This window comes from Pecten maximus, chromosome 18 (assembly GCF_902652985.1).
Source record: "Pecten maximus chromosome 18, xPecMax1.1, whole genome shotgun sequence".
NCBI lineage: Eukaryota > Metazoa > Mollusca > Bivalvia > Pectinida > Pectinidae > Pecten > Pecten maximus.
This window is the reverse complement of record NC_047032.1, coordinates 30,638,668-30,663,791: the sequence shown is the minus strand read 5'-3', so window position 1 is coordinate 30,663,791 and position 25,124 is coordinate 30,638,668. Positions and strand designations below refer to the sequence as shown.

Genomic DNA, 25,124 nt, shown 5'->3' with positions numbered 1-25,124 from the left:
CAAACATATTAACAGAATATTCACGTACTAACTGAACAAAATAAACATAGTTTACATTTGAATACGTAATTGTAAAATGTAGTAATATGCATATAACAAAACATCGATAGTTTTAGATCGGTGAAGTTGACAAAGTTCAAAAGCTAACTAGCAATCCAATAGACGTCCGGCAAAATCGGAATTCGAGTCTATTCCCTTTTCTTTTCTCGCTTACTTCCAACATTTCCTTTCCTAAGGAAATACTCGGGTTTTGCCGATTCCACTCATGTTTGCGACTTTTTTTGGCAGAACCTGTCTGCGTTTTCCGAGGTCTACGATTTCGGCGTTCCGCCATTTTGTATGGACTGTAAAACCCGCCGTTGCATTGTGGGAATTATTTTCAGAAAGACTTGGTCCGGCAGCCACAGTTATTATTTATGTAGTATACTTTCATAAATACACATTTTCTTTCAGTTTCTGATTCACGATAGTCTATTAGGTATGTGGTATGCCGGAAAACTGTAAAAAGCTCAAAATCTAAACATTGATGTATGTTTCTTCGGGAGTATATGGCTTTAACGGAAATGCAGTTTCGTGGAGATGTCATGGAGAAGAGCCAATGATGATGATATTGCTATTTAAATCATTCAATCTGTTAAATAATTGTCTTGGTAAAGAAATAACGAAAAGTGAGATAAAAGAAAATAGTCTTTAATTTCTCGATAAAGTATATAATCACGGGGAATATATAATACAGCATAGGCCGGACACTTTAACGATCAGCTTTAAAATGGCGATTGAATAATGATTGATACAATTGTACATTATGAAATATAGCCTGGGCACGGCGAATAATCACGTGGTGTATCTTAAAACATAGACTGGACACGGCGAATAATCACGTGGTGTATCATAAAACATAGACTGGACACGGCGAATAATCACGTGGTGTATCGTAAAACATAGACTGGACACAGTGAATAATCACGGGGTGTATCATAAAACATAGACTGGACACAGTGGATAATCACGTGGTGTATCATAAAACATAAACTGGACACAGTGGATAATCACGTGGTGTATCGTAAACCATAGACTGGACACAGTGAATAATCATGTGGTGTATCATAAAACATAGACTGGATACAGTAAATAATCACGTGATGTATCGTTAAAGATAGACTGGACACATTAAATAATCACGTGATGTATCGTTACACATAGACTGGACACAGTAAATAATCACGTGATGTATATACGTATCGTTAAACATAGACTGGACACAGTAAATAATCACGTGATGTATCGTTAAACATAGACTGAACACAGTAAATAATCACGTGATGTATCGTTAAACATAGACTGGACACGGGAAATAATCACGAGGTGTATCATAAAACATAGACTGGACACAGTGAATAATCACGGGGTTTTTCATTAAACATAAACGGGGCACTTCAACAATCAGTTCCGAACTGACGAATTTATAATCACCTCGTAACTCCTCCAATATAACTCAAGCCACATCACGTTGAATTTGACTCTGCAGTCAATGACAGTACTGACCGGGGCTTTCTCCTCTTTTATACATGTATTCAGTTTAAAGCTTCATTTAATTTTTCTTAAAAAGCGATTATTCGTAAAATACAACCGATATTTTCCCCGCGTCGTTCGGGAACATGGTTGAATTCCTCATTAATCCAAATACCTATCACATCTGGGATGTTGTGTGAGGCGCACCCGAGGAGTTCAGCTTGGTGAAAATCGTGTTTGATATCATCAGCTTTAAACTGGATACTTGATATATAAAAATAGACCGGGATTAATCAATATCCAGTGTAGACAGGACATTTCATACTCCAAACTGACAAAATACAAAACATCACACACAATCGATAAAAAGTAGCACATGAAATGTAGAGTATATATATGATTGAAGGACACCAAAATCAACACGATGTTACCGAAATAAATTACATCAGAAAAATATAAGCAAAGTGTCACAATTTTAATTATATATCGTTACGATCGACATGTACATAATACAAGATATGACTCCTGTGTTCTCAATGGAACTGAGGACTATGAATCGTCATCGTGTTATATTGACCTGAATTATGTATTTCAAAATACCTGCTGACATGTATGAATGATTCTCATACATTGTTATCATAGGGGAGTAAACGCAGTGAGGAATTGTGATCGACTGATTAAATCCGTGACGTCATATCCGGAATGTATATGTGATGGATATCTGTTTGATTAAAATCGTGTAAAAATGTTTGAAAATATAGTTGCTAATGTGGGACTTGATTTTCTAATTTGGTGTCGTTGATTTGTTTGGTGTAGATATTAATTCCAACACATTTTTTTGACCATTTTGGTATCAATACCTATTTTTATAGTCTACAGAATTATATTATAATAATGGAAAAAGGATTCACTAATATGAAATATATGATTTAACATATCGAGTTACATGTACATATCTTTAAATATACACCAAAACAGTCTTATAGTAGTCACCTCCGTAATCATGACGTACATGTATCACACATTTATCTTTATGGTCACCACAAAATCCGTGACGTAATATAATTTTGTTCGTTTATCGTTGCATATTAACGTTCTGTTTACAAATTTCAAATCCATGACAACAGAAAAAAAAAGAAAGAACATTTGATGACAGCTGAATATTCTATTTATAGATAGATCTATGGAACTTGTGTTGTCAAATGTTTGTATCCAACATGCTGTTTTTGCTCCTAGAACGACCATTTGGAACACTTTTAGTTGGTGTGGTAGCCAAATGCAAAGAATCTGAAGAGTACCGAAGGTTTCCTACACTCCGTCCTGGTGACCAACTTCTTCTATTATCTCTTGTTTGAGGAAGAAGTGTCCCGAGTGAAGCAGTTAAATTGTCGTCCCTGTGTATCCGATTATCGTATGTTGTCCGGAAGTGTGAACAACGTCTCGTAGATGTTTGATTTGTAATGTAACTATACTCTGTGCAATTAAATTTGTTTTTCTGTCCATAACAGGGTCTACATACAACACGTAAAAATACTCGACGGAACTTGGTACTCATCACCGAGTATAACATGAAGTTGATAGCGGCGTTCAGCAGTAAAAGTAAATTTGTCACATTACCAGCGATTCTCATACTGTTGATTTCGGCTCTTGTTGGTATGATATCAGCATGTTCTAAATAAGCGTTATATATAATTAAGAAGGCTGAAGGAATTTGACAGACTATGAATACGATACCGACACTAATTAACATAAGAGTAATCCTCTGTTGTTCCCCTTGTTGGCGTTCTCCGTGCGTCCGATTGGACACGACCTGTGTCATTCGGCGACGTAACATCGTCGCTTTCCAAACTGTATAAATCAAAATTGAATTAAAAGTCCAAATACACAAAAGAGGAACAAAAGTAAACATGACAACGAGGTACCAGTAATACCCCACTCTGTAAACGCTACTTTTCCCGAATTCCGTGTCAGTTACTTCAACAGTCGTCACGTTATTCACAACTTTCTCTGACACTTCCCATTCAAAGAATTCCGGTGACGTTGACGCTAAAGCGAAAAGGACAACAAGCGTCGCTATAATCCGCGCCCGTTCTGGAGTACATATCACGTGACCTCGCATAGGGAGACATACCGCTATGTATCGTTCTACCGTAAATGTCACAGTGAGACAAACAGACACATTTCCACACATATCCGTTAGAACACGTGCCACGGGAAACCAGTATTTATAAACACGATCATCTCCTAGATCGCCGTAATGTTTGAAACTAAGGGAGAAAGACATGAGCAAATACAGCGTGTCAAATATGGCTAATGTTGCGAGATAGCAATTTGTCGACGTCCGCATGGAACGATGAGTAAGAACAATGATACTGAGAATGTTACCCGTTAACCCCAGAGCTACGACAAGAGGAACCAGGATATTCTGGACAATCAATCGAGTTATCCGGAGTTGTTCACTATTATCCGGCTCCACCAAAGCTGGTGGAAGACTTGCTGGAGTCAGTGAAATGTTGAAGATAGACATTGTGTTGTTCTCCGACATACTTATGTCAGGAGAATTTGGTGTCGGTAGATACTGAGCACGTGAACCCTACATCTATCAATCCAATATTTCCACGTGAATCCTACATCTATCAATCCAATATTTCCACGTGAATCCTACATCTACCAATCCAATACTTCCACGTGAATCCTACATCTATCAATCCAATATTTCCACGTGAATCCTTCTTCTATCAATCCAATACTTCCACAATTTACCACGACTTTTTATACCGATTAATACCCATTGTGGCTAGGATATAAAAGTCACAAGCTATATATGTAATAGCCTGTCATTGTACACTCGACACGTCACGCAGTACAGTCACTAATCCAGTAGTTCCGAACGCTTATGTGGTGTTGTTTGATTTGTCTCACGTATTTTATATATTCCATGAAAAAAATATTTTGGATAGAAACTACTTGAGCATCAAAAGTGACTTTAATTCTCCAATGTCATCGACTGAAATAACAACTGATCCCGGAAGTGTTTTTTTTTACAGTTATATATGAGCTACGTCATCCTTCCATACAATGATTGAAACGCGAACAGCTATGGGATAATTATAATTTATGTTAATCCTTACCCACATACAACTGCCATGACATCGTCCGTAACGGGAGCCAGGTGTCCACACAGACAGATTATTGACATCACTGTCAGTGATCCACGGAGTGTAGAAATCAGACACTAACATTCCCATCAACAGGACTGGTATAATCCATCACTGTCGGTAATCCACGGAGTGTAGATAGTGAACATAATCCAGGAAACAAACGCCACGAATAATACACAATACAGAAATATTGAATACAGATTAAATCCAAATATTTTGACAAGTTTTACAACCGTTGGATATAATAAAATGATTTCCCTGTGTTATATCCGCTAAACTTACTTCCGGTTAGTGAAGATAACCGTCTTTTGCACTTATTCCCGTGTGTCATATCCACTAGAACTACTTCCGGTCAATGGCCGAAAACTCTCTCCTGGGATAGTTCCTGTTTTATATCCACTAGGGTTACTTCCGCTGAGTGACCGATAACTCTCTCCTGGGATAGTTCCTGTTTTATATCCACTAGGGTTACTTCCGCTGAGTGACCGATAACTCTCTCCTTGGATAGTTCCTGTTTTATATCCACTAGAACTACTTCCGGTAAATGACCGATAACTCTCTCCTGGGATAGTTCCTGTTTTATATCCACTAGGGTTACTTCCGCTGAGTGACCGATAACTCTCTCCTGGGATAGTTCCTGTTTTATATCCACTAGGGTTACTTCCGCTGAGTGACCGATAACTATCTCCTGGGATAGTTCCTGTTTTATATCCACTAGAACTACTTCCGGTAAATGACCGATAACTCTCTCCTGGGATAGTTCCTGTTTTATATCCACTAAAACTACTTCCGGTAAAGACCGATAACTATCTCCTGGGATAGTTCCTGTTTTATATCCACTAGAACTACTTCCGGTAAAGACCGATAACTATCTCCTGGGATAGTTCCTGTTTTATATCCACTAGAACTACTTCCGGTGAAGACCGATAACTCTCTCCTGGGATAGTTCCTGTTTTATATCCACTAGGGTTACTTCCGCTGAGTGATTCGTAGTTAACACAGCTCGTATGTAGCATGGAGTCACTATTGTGAGTGAGATTTGAGCTAGACGTCACGGTACCTTAAATACACTGTTATCACTGACACTGACGACTGGAACATAAATCACACACCTGCCTCTGGGTGTCGACCAGTAATTTAAGTAAATCGATCGTCACACGTGACCTAACACACCAGTGTCAGTCTTATTATCTTGTTTTCAACAATATTCACATGTGATCAAAAGATGTATGGCAATGAAGTTTCCAATTAAACTAAGATTAAATCCGTTCGGAGCGCTGGTTAAAAAACTAATATTTCTGCAAGTTACAAGCTTTTCATGACAGGATCTTGGCGGATTCCTCGTCTAAAGTTGTCGCCAGTTAGTACCATTACGGTTATGGGTGTCAGCATCTAAAACATCGTCTCCCGGAGGATGACGAGCCGAGCAGTTCTGTGAAACGTCGAACTGATTCTGAAAATATAAAATTAGAAATATGCATCATTAACCGAATATTGTCGGTAAATTAACGACAAAGATGTATAAAATATCTTGATATTAACAGAATGAAATCAATCATCAAGGGCTCCTAGAATTTTTTTTACATGTCAATAAAACCCCAGGCTACATTTATCCCTCGGCACGTCTTCCTTGATACCCAATTAGGCTGACAGAGCGTGTCACATTCGGTGATGTAACCAACAACACCTTTACAAATTCTTTCCGTTGTTAAGGTTCGTATACTCGCGTCTTAACAATGAGTACATGTAAATCTGTATCTCTTCTGTAGACGTCTAGTGTTTGTGTGAAATCAGACTCTAAAATGTAGTGTATATTAGTAACTTAAAACTTATCCAAATACAGGTATGAGGTCCGAATTATCTATATAAATATCAGATGTATATATGGGGATTGGTCGAGAGGGCACTAACGAAACTTTTTCAGTGGAAATAAAACTACAAATGATGATATACCGATGAATGAACATAGACACAAAAGGAGTATTGGAACAAATATTAAAACATTTAACACAAACTATTAATTGTGTTTGATCAAAGACACCTTGTTATTTAACCCATATACACCCTTACAACACATCGTTAATTCTCGATCATCTAATGTAATATCGGATGATTACCCAACCAATGCATTTAAATTATACAGCTGTATAATATTTGTAAGGATATAGATTCTACCTCCATGCCATATATATCATACTCGTTTAAGCTACATGTATATTTTACAAGACCTACCCAGAATCCCGTCATTATATACATTTTAATGTGACTATAACAGTAGATTTCACATTCTTTAAAGGAGAATTTCTTCTTATAGTGAAATGGGTTTAAGATATAGCGTCTCCCGAGCCTATACTGAAAACTATTCTATGAATACATGTTTATGTTGACAAATTGTTTGTTAGGAATGATACACTGACAAAGTCGAATGGAGTCACGTGAGTGTAAGTGACAAAGCATGGTTGTTATCACTTTCTATTTTTGTAATTTATTAAAAGTCTTAGTTATATCACAGGCGTCAGCTTCTGGTTATTATTAAAAGAAATAAAAAATAGCCACTACTACTATATCAACAAGGTGTGACACTTGAAAAACCGGAAGTGGGATAAGCTTCGATTCGCTCGGAATTCAATTTCAATCCGCTTTATATATCAAATGCAAATAAACTTCGGTAACGTATCTTGGCTTAGAATCCTTAAATATCAATGCATGTCTTTCTTGCTTGTATAACAATAATTTAAAAATGAGAAGATGGATCAAAAGTGATCGTCATAGCCGACGACGCATCAACTGTGAAACGGAAGTAGTCGGTATATTTTAGAACGGTATGCAAGGGGCAATCTGATTGGTCAACAGCTCTATAAACAATTAATTGTCGACAAATCAAGTGTACTTCCGTTCCACAGTCGATGCATCGTAGATCTTCAAGTACAATTTGTATTACACATATCTTTTTGCCCCCCCCCATCCCACCTCCCCCCCCCCCCCACACACACTTTTTGACATCTAAATTCTATAAAAAGGAAAAAAAACTAACGAATTTTGATATCTATTTCGATAAATATCTGTAATTTTTTGAACCGAAATTGTTTTCTTGAAGGTAACGATAAAAACTTAATCTTGTACATCCATGACAATTCCGACTATTATACTAGTATATCAATCCTCAGACCTGTGTGTCGGTCGTCTGCAATAGCCTGGTAAGTCAATATTTATATTTTAATACGAAATTTTGCTTTAATTCATCACATAGATTCGATAAGTTGATGATAATTTGTGAAGTTGATTGATTTCGTAACGAGAACAAGACAGAAACACAACACGGATAAGAATGCGCGGTTTTAACGTGAATAGAGTGATACTAATTACCAACAGGTACGAATGTCGGAAACACTGTATAAAATGAAACGGCACTGGTATCTGTTGTCTACAAATTAGCAGCATATAGGGTTTGCTTTAGATACACATCAAATTTGAAAAGTTAAAAACCTGTCAATTATTTAGAAAAAATAAGAAGTTTTTGAAGCGAGGTGAATTTTCCCTTTTTCGGAGGAGGACATTTTTTGTATAGCTTTAAAAATGGAAAAAAATTCGGCTAGCGCCTACAGCGCTCGCATCATCACTAAATTACTGGAACCCCCCACCCCTTTCGAAAATCCTAGATCCGCGCCTGGTGATTCACGATTTGTACAAAAAATATTGCTCCTTCCCCCCACCCCCACTTTTTGACGATTTCCTACGCCACTTATTGTAACTCCGCGCTCATAATTCCTACATTGAGAGGGAAATGTCCTCTCTATCAAGGGTTTACATTACCTCTCTATAAAGGGTTTACATTACCTCTCCACTCAGAATTCCTAGAATGCGATAGTTATTCCTTCTCCAAACAACACACCGTGTAGTACCGGTTCAGTTTTAACGCCTCTTAACTTGTTTGTACCAGATCATGCTTCAACATTTACTGCCAATAGCCACAGTTACATAATCACACATAAATCCGTTCACACCATTCTGATCAACGCCTACGTCACACTGTACGTTGATTACCGCGAATTCGTAACTATATTGTAGTAAAGATACAGAATAACGATTGATTATCGGTCTACTATTGATATGAAATATCCCACGATAGACAATTACTACCCGCGTTACTTGTTACGCAACAAATCGATGTCTGAGTAGGAGGTATGGGCGAACCAGCTACTAGACGGAGAGGAAGTTTGTGTGCAGACTTGAAATTGATTTCAATATTAATAATATAATCGTTTAAGTAGTAATAGGAATTATTATCGTAAAATACTGTAAATTACCTACATTGTAATAATAGCGTAGAAAGATGTGTCCAAATGTGGTTAATAGATTTGTCTGTTTAGTGATATCTTACGGAAGGATATACGCGCCAAATGAATTGTCGACAGGACTAGTACATCCGTGGTCACCAACCTAATTATCATTTAAGTATGTGACTGATGGTTCCTGTGTCACCACTCTAATTATCATTTGGGAATGTGACCGATGGTTCCTGTGTCACCACCCTAATTATCATTTAAGTATGTGACTGATGGTTCCTGTGTCACCACCCTAATTATCATTTAAGTATGTGACTGATGGTTCCTGTGTCACCACCCTAATTATCATTTGAGAATGTGACTGATTGTTCCTGTGTCACCACCTTATTTATCATTTGAGAATGTGACTGATGGTTCCTGTGTCACCACCCTAATTATCATTTGAGAATGTGACTGATGGTTCATGTGTCACCATCCTAATTATCATTTGAGAATGTGACTGACGGGGTCTGTGTCACCACCTTAATTATCATTTAAGTATGTGACTGATGGTTCCTGTGTCACCACCCTAATTATCATTTAAGTATGTGACTGATGGTTCCTGTGTCACCACCCTAATTATCATTAAAGAATGTAACTAATGGTTCCTGTGTCACCACCCTAATTATCATTTGAGAATGTGACTGATGGTTCCTGTGTCACCATCCTAATTATCATTTGAGAATGTGACTGACGGGGTCTGTGTCACCACCCTAATTATAATTTGAGAATGTGACTGATGGTTCCAGTGTCACCACCCTAATTATCATTTGAGAATGTGACTGATGGTTCCTGTGTCACCACCCTAATTATCATTTGAGAATGTGATTGATGGTTCCTGTGTCACCACCCTAATTATAATTTGAGAAAGTGACTGATGGTTCATGTGTCACCATCCTAATTATCATTTGAGAATGTGATTGATGGTTCCTGTGTCGCCACCCTAATTATCATTTGAGAATGTGACTGACGGGGTCTGTGTCACCATCCTAATTATCATTTGAGAATATGACTGATGGTTCCTGCGTCACCACCCTAATTATCATTTGAGAATATGACTGATGGTTCCTGTGTCACCACCCTAATTATCCTTTGAGAATGTGACTGACGGGGTCTGTGTCACCACCCTAATTATCATTTGGAAAGTGACTGATGGTTCCTGTGTCACCACCCTAATTATCATTTGAGAATTTGACTGATGGTTCCTGTGTCACCACCCTAATTATCATTTGAGAATGTGACTGATGGTTCCTGTATCACCACCCTAATTATCATTTGAGAATGTGACCGATGGTTCCTGTGTCACCACCCTAATTATCATTTGAGAATGTGACTGATGGTTCCTGTGTCGCCACCCTAATTATCATTTGAGAATGTGACTGATGGTTCATGTGTCACCACCCTAATTATCATTTGAGAATGTGATTGATGGTTCCTGTGTCGCCACCCTAATTATCATTTGAGAATGTGACTGACGGGGTCTGTGTCACCACCCTAATTATCATTTGGAAAGTGACTGATGGTTCCTGTGTCACCACCCTAATTATCATTTGAGAATTTGACTGATGGTTCCTGTGCCACCACCCTAATTATCATTTGAGAATGTGACTGATGGTTCCTGTGTCATTAACCTGGATTTCTATTTGGAATGTGACTGATGGTTCCTGTGTCATTAACCTGGATTTCTATTTGGAATGTGACTGATGGTTCCTGTGTCATTAACCTGGATTTCTATTTGGAATGTGACTGATGGTTCCTGTGTCATTAACCTGGATTTCTATTTGAGAATGTGACATATGACATGAGTATGACCCAGCTTTTCGTGAACAGTGTCGCTGATGAAGGAACAGACTACCACCCTTTTTGATTTTAAAGTGTCTAAATAAAAATCTGTATGTCTATAAAATGTAGTAGATATCTAAATTAAGATCTGAGACGGTAGAGTATAATATATACCTTTGATAAGATCTAAGACGGTAGAGTATAATATATACCTTTAATAATATCCCAGACGGTAGAGTATAATATATACCTTTAATAAGATATCACACGGTAGGGTATAATATATACCTTTAATAATATCTCAGACGGTAGGGTATAATATATACCTTTGATAAGATCTAAGACGGTAGAGTATAATATATACCTTTAATAAGATCCCAGACGGTAGAGTATTATATATACCTTTAATAAGATCTAAGACGGTAGAGTATAATATATACCTTTGATAAGATCTAAGACGGTAGAGTATAATATATACCTTTAATAAGATCTGAGACGGTAGAGTATAATATATACCTTTAATAAGATCTAAGACGGTAGAGTATAATATATACCTTTGATAAGATCTAAGACGGTAGAGTATTATATATACCTTTGATAAGATCTAAGACGGTAGAGTATAATATATACCTTTGATAAGATGTAAGACGGTAGAGTATAATATATACCTTTGATAAGATCTAAGACGGTAGAGTATTATATATACCTTTGATAAGATCTAAGACAGTAGAGCATAATATATACCTTTGATAAGATGTAAGACGGTAGAGTATAATATATACCTTTAATAAGATATCAGACGGTAGAGTATAATATATACCTTTAATAAGATCTGAGACGGTAGAGTATAATATATACCTTTGATAAGATCTAAGACGGTAGAGTATAATATATACCTTTAATAAGATATCAGACGGTAGAGTATAATATATACCTTTAATAAGATCCCAGACGGTAGAGTATAATATATACCTTTAATAAGATCTCAGACGGCAGAGTATAATATATACCTTTAATAAGATCTAAGACAGTAGAGTATAATATATACCTTTGATAAGATCTAAGACGGTAGAGTATAATATATACCTTTGATAAGATCCCAGACGGTAGAGTATTATATATACCTTTAATAAGATCTAAGACGGTAGAGTATAATATATACCTTTAATAAGATCTAGGACGGTAGAGTATAATATATACCTTTGATAAGATCTAAGACGGTAGAGTATAATATATACCTTTGATAAGATCTGAGACGGTAGAGTATAATATATACCTTTGATAAGATCTAAGACGGTAGAGCATAATATATACCTTTAATAAGATCTGAGACGGTAGAGTATAATATATACCTTTAATAAGATCTAAGACGGTTGAGTATAATATATACCTTTAATAAGATCTAAGACGGTAGAGTATAATATATACCTTTAATAAGATCTAAGACGGTAGAGTATAATATATACCTTTAATAGGATCTGAGACGGTAGAGTATAATAAACTTTTGATAATATCCCAGACGATAAAGTTAAATAGGCTCATTCAATACAATTTGCATCTCAGGCAGTAAATACTTGGTTCAATAAACAGTTGATGGGTAATTTGTATAAAACACAAGTACTTTGAGAAGTGCGTCAATCATGCTGTTTTGTCAAGTATGCTGTTTTTCCAGGTTCTCGATATTTACATTATAGATTTGAAATGGATAATTTTTTTAACTAAATTGGTTAATGGATTTTGTATTTGAACACAATAACCGGATTGCGAAATTTAAGATCCAGACAGATATTGTTCCTCGTTAAAGTTTAATGTTGACATCAGACAAAAAAAGAAGTCCATTGTATGTACGTTGGGTGAGGTAACATGCGTCTGACTGTTATGGTTCCCTCGAGATCTTAACGCTCGTAAAATATCCTTCATGAGTCGAACTGCAATCGTTGGAATATGGCCGACAAATGGGTATTTTACATTAGGGACACGTGCACTACTTAACACGAATCCTAGGTAAATGTACTTTTGTAAATGTAAACGTCAACACTCATCCTGTCTGGTTCAGTATTTACCTAAGACAAACTATGGTCCATGATATCCTCCGTAATTTTTTATAATATTACCTTTCTATGGTCCACGAGAGCCTCCGTGATTTTTTATATTATTACCTTTCTATGGTCCATGGGAGCCTCCGTAAATTTTTATATCATTGCCTTTCTATGGTCTATGAGAGCCTCCGTAATTTTTTATATTATTGCCTTTCTATGGTCCATGAAAGCCTCCGTAAATTTTTATATTATTGCCTTTCGCCAATCTACTTGACCAGCAAATGACCATTTGTAAACCCGTATAAATTCAGATAAAATCATTACCGTCCATACTGAATGTCCAGGAGACATTTGTTTGCGTTTCACATCAATATCTTTAACATCGATCTGTCGTTGTGTGTAGGCCGATTAACGTTGACAAGCGCTTTGATGATACAGATTCGACAATGGATGATGCGTTAAGAGTCTTAGGGATGTATACACAGATACCAGAGAAGGTTTAGATGGGTATTACTACAGAACCAAATTAAGTCATTAGATGTACAACTTATGGGGGATGATTGGCGGGTGAAGTGGTGATGATGCGGGGGTGTTTGGATTAAAAACGAACACCAACAAGCGTATTAATCACACAGATCTTATGATGTGCCACCAAATATGGTAAACGGTCTTCACACCATGTTTTGTGAGGATTCTTCGAGGATATTAGCGTCTTTGACCAGAACATAATATGTAACGGTGACTGGGATTGGTATTTAAGCAGATCAATTAGATCGTGTCAATAGTCCAAAAGTACAACTGTCATACTAAGTTAGGTTTTTACATCATTAGGCAAATTGTCAACACAGACTACTATAACTGTCTGTCTTTATAGTTCAATGTGTCAACACTGACAACTATAACTATCTGTCTTTATAAGTTTAATGTGTCAACACTGACAACTATAACTGTCTGTCTTTATAAGTTCAATGTGTCGACACTGACAACCATAACTGTCTGTTTTTATAAGTTCAATGTGTCGACACTGACAACTATAACTGTCTGTCTTTATAAGTTCAATGTGTCAACACTGACAACTATAACTGTCTGTCTTAATAAGTTCAATGTGTCGACACTGACAACTATAACTGACTGACTTTATTAGTTCAATGTGTCAACACTGACAACTATAACTGAATGTCTTTATAAGTTCAATGTGCACCATTATTAACATAGAACAGCCGTTTACATTTCAGTCAATATCGTATCACCGTCAGTTACATAATATGACTAATTACATGGAACAGCCAATTACATTGCGCAACAGTCAATTACACAGCTCAACATGTTTCATAGCACATCTAATTACAATTAACAGTCAACTACATAGCACAGCTAAAAAAGAACAGCATATCACATAGCACTATCACTTGCACAACATAACTAATTAATTAGAACATCCAATTACATAGCACAGCTAATAACATACATATAGAACAACGGGTTACAAAGCCAGGTAATTACATGGAACAGCCACTTACACAGCACAGCCTATAACATAGAACAGCTACTTTCTATGAACAGTAAATTACACTAAACGGCTGCAATAAGGTTTGACAATTGTTACGTCAGTTGACAATATAACCTTCAAATGTTTGTAATACTCTGTGAGAAAAATACAATCGCTGTTCTGCGATATCATCAATTATAGGTCTTGTTCACAATTAGAAAACTGAATCCTAATTACTCAATTGTTAATTGATTAGTCAATTATACCACTACAGATGGACTGGGCAGTGCACCTCTCAATACTAACAAAATAAACCAGAAACTAATTGGGTCAGAAATCGTATTATCGGAGTAAATTCTTGATGTTCTCTTTGCTTACGAAGATATCGCTACACAAATGCGACACAACCTTTACAAGTAATTACTGACACAAAACTACGTCACACCTTATACAAGTAATTACTGATACAAAACTACGTCACAGCTTATACAAGTAATTACTGACCAAAAACTGCGACAAAACCTTTACAAGTAATTACTGACACAAAACTACGTTACACTTAATACAAGTGATTACTGACACAAAACTACGACAAAACCTTTACAAGTAATTACTGACACAAAAAAACGTCACAATTTACACAAGTAATTACTGACACAAAACTACGTCATAACTTACACAAGTACAATGTAATTACTGACACAAAACTACGTCACAATTTACACAAGTAATTACTGACACAAAACTACGTCACACCTTATACAAGTAATTACTGACACAAAACTACGTCACACCTTATACAAGTAATTACTGACACAAAACTACGTCACAGCTTATACAAGTAATTACTGACACAAAACTACGTCACACCTTATACAAGTAATTACTGACACAAAACTACGTCACAGCTTATACAAGTAATTACTGACACAAAACTACGTCACAGCTTATACAAGTAATTACTGACACAAAACTACGTCACACCTTATACAAGTAATTACTGACACAAAACTACGTCACACCTTATACAAGTAATTACTGACACAAAACTACGTAACACTTTACACAAGTAATTACTGACACAAAACTACGTCACACCTTATACAAGTAATTACTGACACAAAACTACGACAAAACCTTTACAAGTAATTACTGACACAAGAAAACGTAACACTTTACACAAGTAATTACTGACACAAAACTACGTCACACCTTATACAAGTAATTACTGACAAAAAACTACGTCACACTTTATACAAGTAATTACTGACACAGAACTACGTCACACCTTATACAAATAGTTACTGACACAAAAATAGGACATTCCTCTGCAAGTAATTAGTAGCAAACATCGGCAAATTGATATGAATTGGTAATCGAAACTAATTTAGGATATCCATACTTTTGCATTTTTATCTAGAAGGTCAATTATTTTCGAATATTCAAGTGTACTGACCACAAATACACTTTAAGAACAAATACATATTTAATACATTTACCATTCGTGTAGAAAAACAAATTACAATAAGACCCCGTCGCTATCAATTGATGTGTGATTTCGGTCATATTGACCGACATTTCCCAGTCCCTGTCAAGCCAGTCAGACAATCACCTCATTGGTTAACAGAATTATGTAAAAGTTCAATACTAATGTTCATACAAGTACGTTTCCATCAGCCATTTTTTATCATCACAAGATCACGCGTTACTTCCCAATTCGACCTAAATGTCACGTGGCACGGGATTTGAATGAGAAATGAATGAAATCACGTCCACCATTTATTTCCTTTACCGGAGAGCTTAATGAAAAGGTCGAGAGAGATTTCACCATACTGACCCATTTTTAGAATAATGGCTTTCCTAATCCCGGGGGTCAGTGCTGCCTTCAGTAGCAGACTGGTCAAAGTACTGTCTGGTGGACGAGGGGACAGATTGATACGATTTGTCAATAATTTAGATATATTATGTGATTGTAATTTTGCTGATAACTTTCTAATACTTAATGAAACAATGGCCTTGACAATTCTACAGACACCATTCCTCTTTGTTTTCATCATTGTATGTACAACGAACAGGACAGACGAATTGATACAGGAGGGGTGTCAATCAGGGTTATTCTGTTTCCCACCATTGACAAACACATTTTTGAAGGAAGATACATTGATTTATTTGTGAATGGTATGCTTCTTAAGAAAATAACGGGTTCAAAGAAATATTTGGGTCAACGAACAAGTAGGAGAAAATTAAATTCCAATTGGTAAATTCAATATTGCAGTAAAATTAATTGTTTTTACAGTTTCTGCGGGAATGGTATCAAGTTTTAAGGATTCAGTTAAAATTGAATTATAAAAAAATCATCAAACAGCCATGACGTACACAACAACATCGGGAATGATATGACACCAGAGACTTAGAAATGGTTTCCGACTAATTACCAGTGGTAAATGGCACCATGGGAACACATACTAATTACCAGTGGTAAATGGCACCATGGGAACATATTAACTGACAGTTAAGTGGCTGATCCACCAATTAGAAAACTGTGTGTTGGTGTGCATCTTGGGGAACTGAACTGGGTAGTATACCTAATATACAAAAAATATTTATTTCCAGTCATTATCCATCGCTTATGATTCGTTTTCTGTATTTGGCGTCACGGAAGGTACATTCTTATTGTGCTGAATCTACCTTACACAACCGGCCAGATATACCAGACTGGATGTTGTAGGTACAACGAAAACGGTTCAATTGAAGCACGACTACAATATTACTTGGCCAATATAAATTCATGCGCTACCGCCCGAGACAAAATTGTCTGTTGCTTATATATATATAATTATAGTACATGTATGATTGTCGTATATAATACGTTACTAGACATAGTTACCCGGATGTTATATACATACAAAGACGTCTCTGGGTCGTATGACCACTGTGCTCAACATGCTTTAGAGCGGTCATGTATTTGCCTCTGTATTTCGATGTCAGCTTTAATAAACGTCATTCCCTTAGAACACGCACACTCGCTCCTGACGTCACGACATTGTTTGACTTACTTGGGCGGTGACGTTCCAATCAGAAATCAAAACAGACTTTACATGTTTTAAGGGTACTTACACCTCATATAGGAATACATAGAAAATCCATCCCATAGTTACACCGAAATGTTCTACAGTACGGACAGGTCTGGGATACACTTAGGTCACTGTTACTACGGATATTGACATTGGTTCGGTCGGTACAATAAATAACAGTGGATTGAGGGGCCATTGTTCAGTGGAAGCAAACAAACATTGTTCAGTAGTAACAAACAAACATTGTTCAGTAGTAACAAACAAACATTGTTCAGTAGTAACAAACAAACATTGTCCAGTAGTAACAAACAAACATTGTTCAGTTGTAACAAACAAACATTCAAACACTTGATTGGCAGGCGATTTAAAACAACTTAATCGTTGAGTGTGGGAAATTTATTCAACACTGGTCTCTGTGGAATTATCAATTTTTACATGAATTTTTTTTAAAACTTCGCTTTCATTGCTCCGTGTGAAATTGTATTCTTACTTCTTTTTCGAGTATTTGAATTGCAGGTTTTAACTGAAATATGTATGAAAAATCACAGCTTTAAACATCTGTAATAAAAGATAGATATATGATTATTTATTTCATAATCACATAATTTACAGTGTTCAAGTATTTCATTTATATTTTGTTATGTATTATTAGTCAAAGCTCTTTATGTGGTGCCTGGACCAATCAGATGAACTAACTGTTTCCCGAGGCCGCAAGCCGACGGCCGAGAGAAAAAGTTCATCTGATTGGTCAATGCGGTCAACTGCCAAGAAAACACTTCATCGGATTGGTTCCAACTCCAAAGGAAAAGCGTTTTGACTGTTGTCTCATATTAAAGGCATATTGCTTTGTTACCTATCTTCATGTCATTTAAAAACCAGACCAAGAAAACCCTCCTCTGAAATATCCCCTAACCGCCCCGTGGCAGACGTGATCAATCGCAATCAGAAGACACTTCTTCATGCTCATTTGAATGCTTGGGCGCGTTCCCCGCTAGACTGGTCCCCTCCTCAATTACCTCCCTTGCGTACGCACACAGAGCGGAGAGCAGCCCCGGCGGAGAGTATAGGACGAAAGGACCAGTCCACGCTGGTAAACATCCTTGACTGTCAACCGACTTGTTACGTTTTCCTAGCAATTTTCCTGGTAAACAGTCGAACTTATTACTCGACCCTCTATGTAAATGTCAATTAATTATTTTCGATTGTTTCCAAAAACAATTACTAGAAAAATTGTAACATTGTAAAATCAGCACTACAAACAAATATCAACTCATTTATTCGCTGGTTCGCAGTGAAGGCTAATCCAGACAAATTCCAAGCAATGGCAGTAGGTAACAAAACACAACAATAAAAGATCACCTTTCAGACAGGTAATAACACTACAAACCAGACGTTAAACTTTTAGGAGTTACATTAGATTTCAAGCTAAATTTCCACACACATGTAGCAAATTACTGAAAAAAAGCAACAAGGCAACTTAACACACTGAAACGCATTGGCAAACAAACACCAAAACAGAGTAGGCAAACTCACAATATATCACTCTTTTATCCTTTAAAACTTCAATTTCTGTCCACTCACATGGAACTTCTGCAGGGCAACCAACAAAAAAAAAAAAAAAAAAAAATTAGGAAAAGGCACTCAGTTTCATATACGACACACAGAAAGATAGTTACGAAAAATTACTAGCCCGTTCAAAATTACCATTACTCAGAATAAGGAGACTCAGGAATTTTGCAATAGAAGTCTTCAAAATCACAAGCAAACACCAACATACTTACATGACTTAATCAATATCACAGGAAAACATAGAAGTTCAGATATCACAACACTGCAGATATACCACATGCCACAGACAAAACATAGACATATACACAAACACAACATCAGACGGTCATTTTTTAAAACAATGTTTTAAGTTCCAATTGATTAATTTTGTTTGTTTGTGAGAGTCTAAATAATCTCAATGCTTTATGTTAATATCGATATTGTAAAGAGATACTGCTATATCTAAAGAGAGAACTCCAACAAATACATTTCCAAACAATCTTTTTATGCAATTATCTGTTTAACAATCAGATAAATACTTTTGTTTGCTTTTATGTTTTATTTATTTTTATTTGTTTTATTCTGTGATTATGCATTTTATTCTTTTGCTGTTGGAGTTAATTTGTTATAATATGTACCGACTATAAATAAAGTTTGAATTGAATTGAATTGTGACAAGCCGGTAAACAGTCAATAATGGTAACTATTGTGCAACATCCGAACGCACCCAGACGTTCGAATGATTATGATGAAACCTCTTTCTGATACCGATGGCCGACAACTGCTCAGGCGGCCTCGGGGAAACTGTTCATCAGGCTGGTTTCTACAAATAGGTGCAGAGTTTTGACTGTTTGACTTATTTACAGAAACCTAATGTACGGTTTCTTTATCGGTTATAACCCTGGCCTCGCTACAATCGCAAAGTAACAGTAGAATATTTCGATTATTATTTTGGCCACCTAAAGCATTGCAAATCAGCATTCCGGGGAAGAAATGAATCATTCACGATGTCTTCAGGCACCACCACATGTGGAGTAATTGTGAAGTGGAGCAGACCTTTGTGGTGTTTCCGTGACATTAATCTGATGACATAATGGCCGCATTGTTCTGGGTTTGTGGAGGACATGCTGTTCTCATTTAGTTATTTGGATCCCTAAATGTTTTTTATTATTATTTTCTCCATGCACTTGATTCCTTTAATCGAATTTTGATTTAATCATCGCATTTTCCAGTTCGCCTTTCTTTCCCTTCCTATATTAAATCTCTCATTTTGCAATAGTTTCTACTGATTCATACTGTGTAACGATGTTGTGTGACTTTCATTTCGCATCATTTTCCCTACATGCATGATACATACCCCCCCCCCCCCCCCCCCCAAACACACACACCCTATTTTTACCTTAGTTTCTCCATATACATGATACCTATCCCCCATTCGCCTTATTTACTCCTCGTGTTTTGTTCTTTCCCTATTTTCACTGGTTCAGATAAATATGTTTAAAACGAAACGTATTTCAACAAGATTCTCCTAATGTTTCTTTCAGAGGAATTGTTGTTGTTAAACGTAAATTATAACCCGCTGTTAAATTATCTTTCACTATGTAGGAGGTTTAATTTAATACTTGCTAATGTACAATGTAAATATTAGCAACACTAACTACCCACTACCCACAGACAACGAGAGAAAAAGAGATTACGACAGTGGTTCATTCCGGCCGCCATTAGTGAGGAGAGGATCGATGGACCTTGGTCTTGGATGTAGTGGACACAATGACTGGACACCTTCGGGGATACTGCCGTAAGGGAGGGGGATTTGAAAGCAATTATACGTACGAGAAAGAATACGACAAAGGTACAACAGCGATAGGCGATAACATTGATCGATGTATACGGTCTATCAAGGCTATTTTGGTGTTCTGTATCACCATTTTATTTACGCGGGTGACATTTTAAAACATAAACATTTGCGGAGTAATGTTTGCCCCGCCATTTTCGGTGTCATTTAGTACCATTATGTTTTAGACGATTCGTTAATGTTTGCGCTTTCAGTTTTTACCAGAATGATTTTAATCATTATGTTCGCATGAGTCAAACAATAAAACTATGTGTTTATTTAGCCAATCGTGCGAAATGAACATCATCAAAGGTCATACTTGAGATGGTCTGTAGAACATTGAAAAATAAACTGTTCCGTATGACTTTTGACATTTGACTTTCCCAGCAGATATGTCTCTTAAACTATTGACGAGGATACAAGAAAGGCGCACACGATATGTTACAAAAGACGATCAAGATATTGTATGAAAGGCGCACACGATATGTTACAAAGGCGTTCAAGATATTGTATAAAAGGCGCACAGGATATGTTACAAAAGGCGATCAAGATATTGTATAAAAGGCGCACACAATATGTTACAAAGGCGCTCAAGATATTGTATAAAAGGCGCACATGTTATGTTACAAAAGGCGCTAAAGATATTGTATAAAAGGCGCACACGATATGCTACAAAAGGCGCTCAATATATTGTATAAAAGGCGCACACGATGTGTTATAAAAGGCGCTCAAGACATTGTACAATTGGGCGCACAAGATTTTATGACATATCTCAGTACACATTGAGAGTTAGATACAGAAGAGCTAAGCCGTCACTTGACTCGAGAGACGTGTCCGGTGATCCCTTAGTTGACGAGATGATACAGCGGATAGGTTGATGCTGCCCCGGAACTCATCCAACTGATAGAGCCCACATATAAACTGTTACTAGATCATCATCCGTTTACACTCCCGATCGATTTACAAAGGCCGTCTTTTTGGTTTCCTCATCAGCACTGAACATAAAACAACGAATACATGTCTCTGCAAAGAATTAAAATCTACGGCGAAAATATTAAGATCGATCATGTTATTGAAAAAGACAATAATCAATTATTTTGAATTTGAAATAATAATATAAAAAGCAAAAGAAACTTGGTTGTGATAATTTTGACCATACACAGATTAGGAGAAAATGAGCCGCATGTTATTATCGTAGGATCTACCAGTGGTAGTCCAAGAGAGCAGAGCCATATTAGCACGTGTATTGTTTTAATCACACTATTTAAATATCTAAATTATTGTATAGGTAACATAGGTAATTACAACAAAAATAAAGGAACGATCCTGATGGCAATGGTCGTTAGTTATTTAAGTATATTTAAGCATTGAACGGCTTTCAGTTGGCATTCATAGTCAATATGAATGCAACTGGACAGTGGCAAATTCCATGAAGCGCGCTAAAAGCCGTTCAATGCTTGTATTTACCATCTGCGATTTTTTATTTGTCGTGTGATTTTTTTTTTGAAATTTTCAAATTCAAATTTCAGTTGGCAGTTCATAAGCTGGTCAACTCGCAACTGAATTGGTAGGGTTATATAGTGGCAGTGCCATACAATGGTAAATATATATCTGTAGTTGACAAACACTAACTTCCCCTCTTGGTAGGATACTGTTGGACGCAATGATGCTTATAATAACAACAATGGCGTTAAATGTAATATACAATAAGTGACGGTTAGAATTATTCAAATTCCGAACGCTGATCAAATTAAGGTCTATTGATCAATATTTCTAGAATCAATGAAAACTCTGAGACACCTTCCAGATTACTACCTGTAAAAACAAGCCCCGCTATCATCACACGTTCGAAAGCTCACATCATACCCACAAGGCTACAGCAGTTGATTGTTTTCATTGAGTTATAAAGTAAAAGACAGAACAAATGATCGAGATTTGTTTCTAACACGAACGGCATGATTTTGAAGGAATTTGTAGTATTGCACCAGCTGGTGAAGGTGTCATACAACCTTTGTCGTGTTATCGTCGTCGTTATTAGAAGTATTGGCTGCTTTCCTAGATAATCAAAAGCTTGTTTGTTTGTTTGTTTTTGCTTAACGTCCTATTAACAGCCAGGGTCATTTAAGGACGTGCCAGGTTTTGGAGGTGGAGGAAAGCCGGAGTACCAGGAGAAAAACCAACGGTACCTGGCAAATGCCCCACGTAGGTTTCGAACTCGCAACCCAGAGGTGGAGGGCTAGTGATAAAGTGTCGGGACACCTTAACCACTCGGCCACCGCGTTTCAAGCTTTCAAACAACACGAACACTTAAATGTACCGATGACTTTAACTTTCATGTAAGCATTTATTAGAATTTCATTATTTGACTCGACTATGAATCATTTTCTTGCTTATATTACAAATGACTTGATGTTTAAGTTTACAATGAAAACCATAATCAAACTCGACAAAAACAAACAAATGCCCTTTAAGTAATGATATATTTACAACGATATGCAGATACAGATGTGATTAACTACGGAGTACCTCACCTCAAAATAATATATATCCATGATGGCAAATAGGTGGCTCAGTGGATAACAGATTAGCCTTTATTAAAAACGGCGGGGACTTATTTTCTTGATTGAACGTTTAAATGAGCCTGGTCGCCCGACTGACTATTTAGATCTTCTCTTGGTGCCCAAATTCCTTTCCATACATGTACACACCTGATCACTCCAATACGAGCCTAAAAGAGTGATAAGTTTATCGGTTTTATAATTATTATTAATGATAAGACTTTTGACAAATTACTGAGGGCACTTCAGTGACAATCAAAGAGATAAATGTCAGATAACCATTACCAGCTATTGAACAGTTGATTAAGAAACATGATATGTTAAATGGTGTCGGATACCTATCATAGAAGACCAAACATATTAAACCTAGGAATCAATCAGTAGGTGACAAACTGATAAAAAACAAAACAATGAGATCAATACAACATACATTGTCTATAAGTTATCAATCTTTATGAGACAATGGTAAACTTCTGGGACCTATTAACGCCTCGCCACCTTGCTCAGTCAGACTAGGCCAGCGCTGATGTCGCTATTGACGACTACTTTGTCAATATCGCTTCTGATTTCACCTTTTTATTTTTCGTATATTACAACTGTCTGTTGTCGTTCCACCTTTGTAGGCATCGATATATCCGAAATCATAAACGTTTGACGATGTTGTCTACAGATGATGGAGTCTGTCAAGTGGACATTTATCTTAGTAATCGGCAGACCGAAATGTTACAAGATCCACACTTGGGTACAATTGGTATCGTAGTAAGTGATCTGCGCGAACAACGAGGTAACCGAAATTGTGTTAACTTGAGATGCCGGCAGTAGGTATATCATCAGTTACTGCAACTAAATGACATGCTATATAAAATATACACGACACGAAATAATATATGGCGTGATTTGGCTTCATTTACAGTAGAAAGTACAGAACCGTTTCAGACATTGGTAGGTGTTTATCGTTCTCACAACAGTCTGTCGTATAAGAATGGTGTCTAAGGGTTCAAACAGTCTGTCGTGTAAGGATGGGTGTATAGGGGGGTCCAACAGTCTGTCAGGTAAGTATATGTGTCTAGGAGGCTCCAACAGTCTGTCATTTAAGGAGGGGTATCTAGGGTGCTCCAACAGTCTATCGTATAAGGATGGGTGTCTAGGGGCTCCAACAGCTTGTCATGCAAAGATTGGTGTCAAAGGGGACACCAACAGTCTGTCGTATGAGGATGGGTGTCTAGGGGGACACCAACAGTCTGTCATGTAAGGATGGGTGTCTAGGGGGACACCAACAGTATGTAATGTAAGGATGGGTGTCTAGGGGGACACCCAACAGTATGTCGTGTACGGATGGGTGTCTAGGGGGACACCAACAGTCTGTCATGTAAGGATGGATGTCTAGGGGGACACAAACAGTCTGTAATGTAAGGATGGGTGTCTAGGGGGACACCAGCAGTCTGTCATGTAAGAATGGGTGTCTAGTGGGACAACAACAGTCTGTCATGTAAGGATGGGTGTCTAGGGGGCTCCAACAGTCTGTCATTTAAGGATGAGTGTCTAGAAGGACAACAAGAATCTGGGTTATATAAATACAGGTGTCTAGGGGACACCACCTGTCGGGATTATATAAATACAGGTGTCTAGGGACACCACCTGTCGGGATTATATAAATACAGGTGTTTAGGGGACACCACCTGTCGGGATTATATAAATACAGGTGTCTAGGGGACACCACCTGTCGGGATTATATAAATACAGGTGTCTAGGGGACACCACCTGTCGGGATTATATAAATACAGGTGTCTAGCTAACAGTCT

The 25,124-nt window shown here is 37.0% G+C and overlaps 1 protein-coding gene across 1 annotated transcript in view; it reads right to left on the bottom strand.

Moving 5' to 3' along the window:
• Positions 1-674: 674 nt before the first annotated feature.
• Positions 675-25,124, bottom strand: part of LOC117316739 (FMRFamide receptor-like) — a 52,320-nt gene continuing 27,870 nt past the window's right edge. Inside the window, exon 2 of the mRNA XM_033871500.1 lies at positions 675-6,126. Within this exon, the coding sequence (XP_033727391.1) occupies positions 2,711-4,057 (1,347 nt within the window). The 5' untranslated portion in view covers positions 4,058-6,126 and the 3' untranslated portion in view covers positions 675-2,710. The remainder of the gene's footprint in view (positions 6,127-25,124) is intronic.